This window comes from Spinacia oleracea, chromosome 3, assembly GCF_020520425.1.
Source record: "Spinacia oleracea cultivar Varoflay chromosome 3, BTI_SOV_V1, whole genome shotgun sequence".
NCBI lineage: Eukaryota > Viridiplantae > Streptophyta > Magnoliopsida > Caryophyllales > Amaranthaceae > Spinacia > Spinacia oleracea.
The window spans coordinates 50,611,577-50,620,049 of record NC_079489.1 but is presented as its reverse complement, the minus strand read 5'-3'; the positions used below and the strand labels follow the sequence as shown (position 1 = coordinate 50,620,049).

At 38.2% G+C, this 8,473-nt stretch overlaps 1 protein-coding gene across 2 annotated transcripts; it reads right to left on the bottom strand.

The window, feature by feature from the left end:
* Nucleotides 1–263: 263 nt before the first annotated feature.
* LOC110796408 (uncharacterized) lies at nucleotides 264–6,459 on the bottom strand. Of its 2 annotated transcripts, XR_008930491.1 has the most exons (3): nucleotides 5,331–6,459; nucleotides 3,923–4,064; nucleotides 264–630 (listed from the first exon to the last, which is right to left on the bottom strand). XR_008930491.1 is itself a non-coding variant. In XM_022001470.2 (2 exons), exon 1 carries the CDS (start codon nucleotides 6,261–6,263, stop codon nucleotides 5,346–5,348), a length of 918 nt encoding a protein of 305 aa, XP_021857162.1. In that variant the 5' UTR covers nucleotides 6,264–6,456; the 3' UTR covers nucleotides 264–630; nucleotides 5,331–5,345. The 2 variants fall into 2 exon arrangements, 1 of the variants encoding a protein (XP_021857162.1); XM_022001470.2 differs by lacking the exon at nucleotides 3,923–4,064 and having other exon boundaries at nucleotides 5,331–6,456.
* Nucleotides 6,460–8,473: the final 2,014 nt, after the last annotated feature.

Here is an 8,473-nt window from a genome sequence, read left to right as displayed (position 1 = left end):
AATTGCGTCAACTGTAGGCTATTGGATCATCGGTCCTACTTTGCATCATTTGGTTCTACTTTGCAAAAAAAGGCTATACAGTTGGGGAATTCAAGGGAAAACAATGTCTGGAACTGGGAGTGCAAAAGGGGTGTTAAAAAGCAGAATCAGAGGCTAGATCTTTCCTCGATATTGGAATAAATTAGCGCAGAATTGGCTACCTATTTTCTTTTTCATCTGTAAGAGTGCTATAGGCTAGAAATACGAAGTAGTACCCAAAGAACTTGAAAAAACAATGCTTTCTGATTTAATGGAGCAATTGTCCAGAGAGTTAAAAAATTTCACTGGGCAATAATATATCAATGAGAAATCAATCCAAACACCTGTGATGATTGAAGTTCCAACAAAATTTCGCTTTCAAAGCAGGGTACAAAGCTCAATTGTACATATGCTCTAAGTTAGCATAACAGAGGCACAGAAGAACACAACACAACACACCACCATTCTTTTCTTTTATATTTCTCCATGGCTGCTGGTTGAGGCGTGTTTTGGGATGGGCTCACATTTAGGGGGACTTCATATCCACATTAATCAAGTCCTCTCTACGAATTGCGGTCTGTTTACTCGAACTATTGCACAAGATATACCAACCTGAATGAATAAATAAATTATGCAAGGGTTAGATCTTGAACAAGCAAAGATATCACAAAGACAGCAAAAAACACAAAATATGGTATATGGCATTGGCGACTATTGTCATCGTGGGCTTTGTGCCCTATTTGTCTTTCAATCTTATATACATTTTCCCTTTATACTATAAAATAAATAATGGATTCAAAGTAGTCCAAGACTGCAAGGTTAAATCCAAAATCAAGCAAGAGCACTCTATCGGATGGTGTTAATTTGACTTTTACTTGTAGATTGCAGTTAATCCACCATACAACATGGCAGATTGGCAGCAAACTGCACTATTTACCAGAGAATCCACTACTTGCAACAAACAACAATTGTCACAAAAGAATTGCTTACGGCCTTCCGACCTTACTCGGTTTTTGGTATGGTAGCAAAGCCAAAATAATAAAATCCAGACCTGTCCTCATATAGCTCCAATGTGTAACTTTGAGAGGAAGCAACCTACTAAACTATTTATGTTCGTCCTTCTCGGATAACTTATAAATTGGTTTAGTAGCTAAATGTGTACCATGACTACCATCAATGCTAATTGAACACTCAAGGCCTTTGTCTGATTAGTCTCAATATTATCGTCACAACCCAACAACACAGCTAAAGAAGGTTAAAAACATAGACAAAATCAGCAATCATGGATCCATGGGCATGGCTCATATAACCATCTTTTTCAGCAATGTAAGACGACTCCACTGAACAACCTACCTGAAATTGCTCAAGGAAATGACCATGGCTTACTATGGGTCCAGGACAAAACAACTTAGCTGTCCATATGGCATAGCTAAAAACCTATGTATGGATAATTCTAGACATGAGACCTTGTATCATTGATAGAGAACAATGGAAGAGGCTTGGCAAGATTGATAGTTTCTACTTTCAAGGATCAACAGCTCAAGTAGTGTGAACACACAACCACAATAAAAATACTAGACAGATTCATGGGAAGCTTTGGAAGATGAAAGTTACCACTAAATATACCAACAACTTCCAGAGATGGTGCCTAGGAATTTTTTATCAAGATTCATTGTCATAAATCACAGGCAAGATGATTTTGTCCCCTTCTAATTGACAAAAAGCATTGCAAGGGAAAACATTCTAATCTCGAGGGCTAAATCAATAAATCATGACACCTTGTGCTAAATGTTACTCCCTCCGTCCCACACAACCCGTTACACTTTCTTTTTCATCCGTCCCACATAATTGTTACACTTTCAAATTAGAAATGACCCCACAATTATTATATTGTCTCTCTATTATTACTAGCAAATGTTTGGTCCCCACATTCTCTCATTCAATTAAAAAAAATACCCCAATAACTCCTATCACGTCTGCTTCTTCAATAAAATAACAATTAATAACCTAACAACCACTTATCACCTAAAAGTCTAAAACTTTGTGCAAAGGTAAGTGTAAGTTGGTGTAACGAATAATGTAGGACAAAGGTAGTATACACTTATAACAAGGTTTATATTATAAGTTAACTAAACGAGCAAGCTGAACCCAGTGACCCCACTAATTAGTCATATCAAGACTCCAATGGTGTTGTTAAACATATGTCTATTTGTGTTTGCACAAGGGCGTGTCTACATGTCTAATAGTATCATGTAGGTATGAGAGAGCGAATATACACACACATATACGTTACCATTCTTTTTTTAGAGGAAATTAAAGAATAAACGGTGTATTCCAAATGCATGTTAGGAAAGCGTGCAAATGAGCACACATAAACTAGGAAACTTTCTTTAATACTATCAAGTTATTCCCCTATTTGGAGGAAACTTTGTTAGATTTGTCTAGATATATACTTTCGCATTTGTTTACATACTAACTAGAAATTAGGTAGTTGAACGTATTAATTGTTTACATAACAACAACAACGAAGTCTTAGTGCCAACATGATTTGGGGTCGGCTAACATGAACCGTCATAGCAAATCTATTAGTTGTTTACATACCCAAACGAAATTGAATTTAAAAGATATACTTACAAAGACAACAAAGGGTTGTCAGAATTGTCACCCATTCACACATATAAAAAAGGAGGCTTTCAAAATAACTCAAGCCATCATGCCATCAGGAAGCAATGTATCTACTAACTCAAACCATCATGCCGTCAGGAAGTATTGCTCAGAAGTCAGAATCTAACACTTTCCTATAGGTCTCTGTTTATAGAATAGCCCAAAGGAAAATTTAAAATCTTGATGAGGAAATAGCGAAATGCTCTACAGTCTATCCCTTGAAAATCCATTGGTTTCTTACTTTCCATGTCCACCACCAAATTGCCAATGGAACCATCTTCCACACTTCAGAAAACCAACATTTCTCTAATTGTTTTCTTATTTTCCAAAAACAAAACTTTATTTTCTGTTAAATTGTTATCCATGAACAGCACGAGCCACTAATCTAGCATACATATAATATAACTAATCACAAAATAAAGCATACCCATTTTGACCAATTTGAAAATTAAAACATTCAGGTGTTATATAAAACCACACAAGGTTTCCTCCGCTCTAGAGTTAGCACAGCCTAAAACACAACTAAGAAGTTGACATGAGTTTGACCTTTTGCAAGCCAGAAGCTAACAAGAAGTTTGACCTATTAAGTTGCTCTTTAACTTTAGAGAACGATATGAAGCTGCTTGTATGAAAATGTCAATGAAGGTTCTTATTGTTTCATATGCTAAAGGAAGCTAAAAGATGTCAGGTAAAGAAATTCCTAGCTGCAATAAACTATTTCTTAAGATATGACCATGAAGAACATAAGGAAAGGCCAATTCTGGATGGAACAAAAACAACGAACTACCCCCTAGCTACAAATCTCGTGGTATCCCTTCAATAGAAGCATGGATCGGATCACTTCTAATAAGGAATAATTTGATCATCGCAAAGACACGTGAAAGGATATTTTCATACTTTTCCAATAAACGATAGGCAGAGAAAGGGAGGATGATGAAGAAGGTAAATAGTGATTAATAAGTTGAATTCAAGCAACAAAGATCTTGTCCACTTAATAGATTCACATTGAGGTATTTACTATGAAGAGCCCATTTCAGGTTTGTGAAATCTAATTCCTCCATGAAACAACAAAAATAACAGTGACATTACACTACTATTCTTGGGGATATCTAAAGGGAAGTAGTGATTTATCCAACAAGCATGTAGCCAATTTTCACCATTATAAGCTTATAATGTTGCCCAGGCGCAGTGTAATTCTGAAATAAATTTTCTTTCAACACCTCTAGCTAAAACCTGTTACCTTTTAGACATAAGACTAAATTTGATATCAGACTATACGGCTCGCCAATCTGGTCACCACGTCAACAATTTTGGCCTCACCATTTACCAAAAGTTTCAGAATAGACTTTCTGATGGATCCAAGGGTAATCATCAAATTTTAGCTGCATGCAGTGACACAAAAAAGTGAAGAACACCATTACACAACTACATTTAACCATTTAAGATATGTTTCAAAGTAAAACCCCTGCTTCCAAGCATCATTCAGTACACAATGAGCAAGTGGGCTTGCATTGAACTAATTAAAAGTAGTTGACACATATGCATGCCCAAGTAAAACTAGTTAAAACAAGAATCAATTCACAAAACCTTTTGACAACTGCCTTTGAAGGTTGAAGAACATTTGTTCAGTGAACTTTCCGGGCTTCCAGCTCTACTATACTTTCCAGAAGCATCTTTGATCGAATTAAATGGGAAATTTCGCGACCCCTAATAAAAATGATATATGAAAGTTGCACTAACCAATTACACTCCGGAAAATTCCTAAAGTCTGGAAGAAGCATAAAAAATTATGGACTATAAGAGAAAACAAATTTTTTTATATCCTATAGGCTCAACTCTCAAGCTATCCAGAAATTTTACTCATAACTTTTGGCTTATTATCTCTTCTCTCCACTTTCCCTCTTCAACCATGTAGCCAAGCACCAGAAAGCTATCATCAACTTCTCCATATTTCCTAATGCCTTAAATCATAAACATGAAAATTTTCCTGTATCTCCAAAAAAATCCACGCCTCTATTGCAGCTTGTGATATTTCTTGTAGGTTTGTCGGCTTGTACAGAATATAAGAAATTGATACAGAGTATTAAAATTTATGGACTAGTCTACAGCTTAGTGTTTGATCATTCTTGTCATTGCATAGTTTCCTTGTAGTCTAAGCAATTCCAACATCTCATCATCCATGGTTAAATACTAACCTATTGATACATTACACCACTCATACTAGCATAAAAACAAGTTCAAAAGCAATCATAACTATAAAGATATCCCATTTATACAGTAAGATCAACTTTAGCTCATTTCCAACTTTACAGAACGAGCGTCCATCATAACAACCAAAGCAGGAAACCCGTTGCAGTTTAATCAAATTAATGTATAAGTAATTAACTGTAATAATGTTTCCTATTCATTAAATCAAACAAATATGTTTTTTGATACCTATTGAATCTAAACAATTCTTATCTACAGAAAACATACCCATCAACAAATCAAAAGCAGATGCAAATCTTGACAATGAAGCCAAATAACCAGAATCTAAAAAGAAAAAGTAGAAAATAAAAGGAATGAGAATATCCAATAAAGCAAAAATCATTAAAGCTTGTAAAACCATGCAAAAAATATAGTTCCCAAAACAAAAGCATAAAATATACCTTCCAAATTGAAGATCAAGCCTGAGTTCCACTCAAAGTTTTCAATTGCACATGAGTATTTTCAGCAGCAGTAGGCAGAACCTCATAAGACCCAAATCTCCTCGAAACGCCTAGCGCCTTCGAAACCACTGCGTAAACTAGAAAAATTAGGATCATAGACATTCCAACATGAATAACAAAGGCCAAATCGAGAATGGCGACGGCTCGAAGCTTGGAGTCCTCAAGCTCGCACTTCGTAGACCCTTCAACACCACTCACAACGTCAAGAAGGCGGTGACATCCTTCAGGAATGAAGGCCTCAACGTAGAGGGAAAGCCCAGTTTGCAGAGCCCACAATCCATGGAGGCAGACCGAGGCGGCAAGACAAACATCGCAGACAAAAAGCCGGGGGAAGAGGGCGAGAGCGAGGCAGAGAAGGGAGGAGAGGAGGGAGATGGTTGAGGAGAGAGAATCGCAGCGGGACTGGAGATCGGAGGTTTGTAAGGCGGCGCGGGAAGAGGAGACGGAGGAGGCGAGGAAGAAGGCAGCGGAGGCGAGCGCGAAGAAGAGGTCAGATGGGAGGAGAGAGAAAAGGGAGGTGGATTCTGAGAGGAGGAGAGAGAGGCAGAGGAGGAGGAAGAGGAAGGAGACGGCGGCGGATTGAAGGGATGTGAAGTGGTGGACGGGGGAGTGGCCTTTGATTAAAGGGTCGGGGTCAGCGGAGGAGAGGGTAGAGTGGAGGAAGGCAGTGGAGAGGGCGGCGATGGTGAGGTAGAGGGGGAGGAGCCGAAGGTGGGAGGCGGCAGAGGAGGAGGAGATAGAAAGTGGGTGGAATGGTTTGGCGGAGAAGGTTTGAGGGGATTTGAGGAAGTTGCGGACGGTGGAGATGAGGTGGTAGAGGCCGAGGGAGAGTAGCGCTGAGGAGGTGAATATTTGGTAGATTAGAGCTGACATTTTTGGGTTGATGATCAGATCATGGAGGAGGAGAGAGGATTTGGTGGTTGTGCGTGGTGGTGGAGAGAGAGTGTGGGGTTACTGGTTGTCGGAATTTGGAAAGTCTGAGTTGTTTGGTGGTGGAATTTGAATTTTTGATCGATGAAATTTGAGTGTCTTTTCCGTGGGTGATTGAGGGAAGGGGACCCAGATGACTGGCTGAAGAAAGTCACAAACGTTGAAATTTCACTTCTTCAAACCAAATTTTTTTTTTAAAGAAGAGCGCTACCTAGGATTATTATTGGTTTCGGCCAATGAAAAATAAGATTTCTAATTTAATTTTGAATTAAAAAATTCGAGTGTTACATAGATAATTTAATTATTTAATTATTAATATATACAACTCCATCCAAAATCAAACACTTTATAATTAAAAAATAAATCTAAAATAAAAATCATCCAAAATCAAACACTAATCTAAAATAAAATTCAATCCAAAATCAAACATTAATCCAATATTAAAGCGTCACGTAGGAAATCTAATGGTTTCGGCCAATGAAAAATAAGATTTCAAAATTAATTTTGAATTAAAAAAATCGAGTGCCACGTAGACAAAATAATTAGGTGTCACATAGATATTTTTATTAATTAATTATTAACATTACGCATATACAATTTCATCCAAAATCAAACACTCTAATAATTAAAAAATAAATCTAAAATAAAATTCAATTCAAAACAAAAAACTAATCTAATCTACTAAGTAATACTGTGAGGGGGTCGAAAAAGCACGAGGCTAATGCGTGACCTCGTCCCTCGTGGGTGTGACGCTTCTTTTGTCAAATCAAGTGTAATTGGATTTCCTGTGAGTTTACACCCAATTGACTAGTAATATAGGAGTCGCCATTCAATTTTTAACGACAATGAGAAAAACTGACAAAACCCGGTTATCGTGACATAAAGGGAGTGCAATTATGTTTGACCACGACGGCCATAGGTTCCCTTGTGATCCCTGGTGTGGGGATCTCTCTGTTAGGTTATGATACATATGACAATTCATAAATCATGCGGAAAAACCATAAATCCAGGAAAACATATTATTTACACATAATCATTTAGCATAGAATAGGTGCATACATGTTGTAGCGTGCCTTCCCTAGCTGCGCCTGAACCGAACAAGAACAAGTCTTTAGGACTCCAAATGTCGTCCCTCCGTAGATAGTCCACAATACGTCCGGATCCGCCTCAAGTTAGACCAACTAGAATCGCCCTTAAGGTGCTTAGGAATTTCGGCTAGTGTTTGCAAGTGTATGGCTGATTTTTATTTCAAAAACTTACCCTTTGAATACTTCAATCGTTCGTATAAATTATGACCCTAGGCCCTTATTTATAGAGGTTTCGAAAGGGAATTGGAATCCTAGTAGGATACGATTTAATTAAACTTAGAATCCTACAAGGACTCTATTTAATTAAATAATCCTAATAGGAATAGGAATTTAATCATACATCAAATCCTAATAGTTTTAGGAATTATGCATGGACACAAACACACACACGAGCATGACCCGCAAGCATGCAGGCCATGCCCGCGCACAGCCCACACGCCCACGAAGCCCATGCGAGCTACCGCAGCCCACGAGGCTGCCATAGCCTAAGCTGCGCGCTGGGCCTGCCTTGCGGTAGGCCTGCCGCAGCCTTGGGCTGTGTTGTGGCGCGCCATTGCTTGCTGGGCGATGGCCTGGCTTCGTGCTGGGCCTTCGTCCGGCAGGCCTCGTCCGATGCTTATTCGTACGATACGCTTCCGATAAAATTCCCGGTTTTCGGAATTCATTTCCGATACGAACAATATTTAATATTTCCGATTCCGGAATTAATTTCCGTTTCGAACAAATATTTAATATTTCCGTTTCCGGAATTATTTCCATTTCCGATAATATTTTCCGATACGTACCATGTTTCCGTTTCCGGTAACATCTACGACTTGGATAATATTTATATTTCCGATACGATCCATATTTCCGTTTTCGGCAATATCATCGTTTCCGGAGTATTCATTTCTTGCTTGTGACGATCTCAGCTCCCACTGAAACCAAGATCCGTCGATTCCGAATATCCACAGATAGAGTATTTAATGCCATTAAATACTTGATCCATTTACGTACTATTTGTGTGACCCTACGGGTTCAGTCAAGAGTAAGCTGTGGATTAATATCATTAATTCCACTTGAACT

What these genes read in the sequence shown, in the direction of transcription:
- LOC110796408 (XM_022001470.2), bottom strand. Translation starts at nt 6,263, where the DNA reads ATGTCAGCTCTAATCTACCAAATATTCACCTCCTCAGCGCTACTCTCC.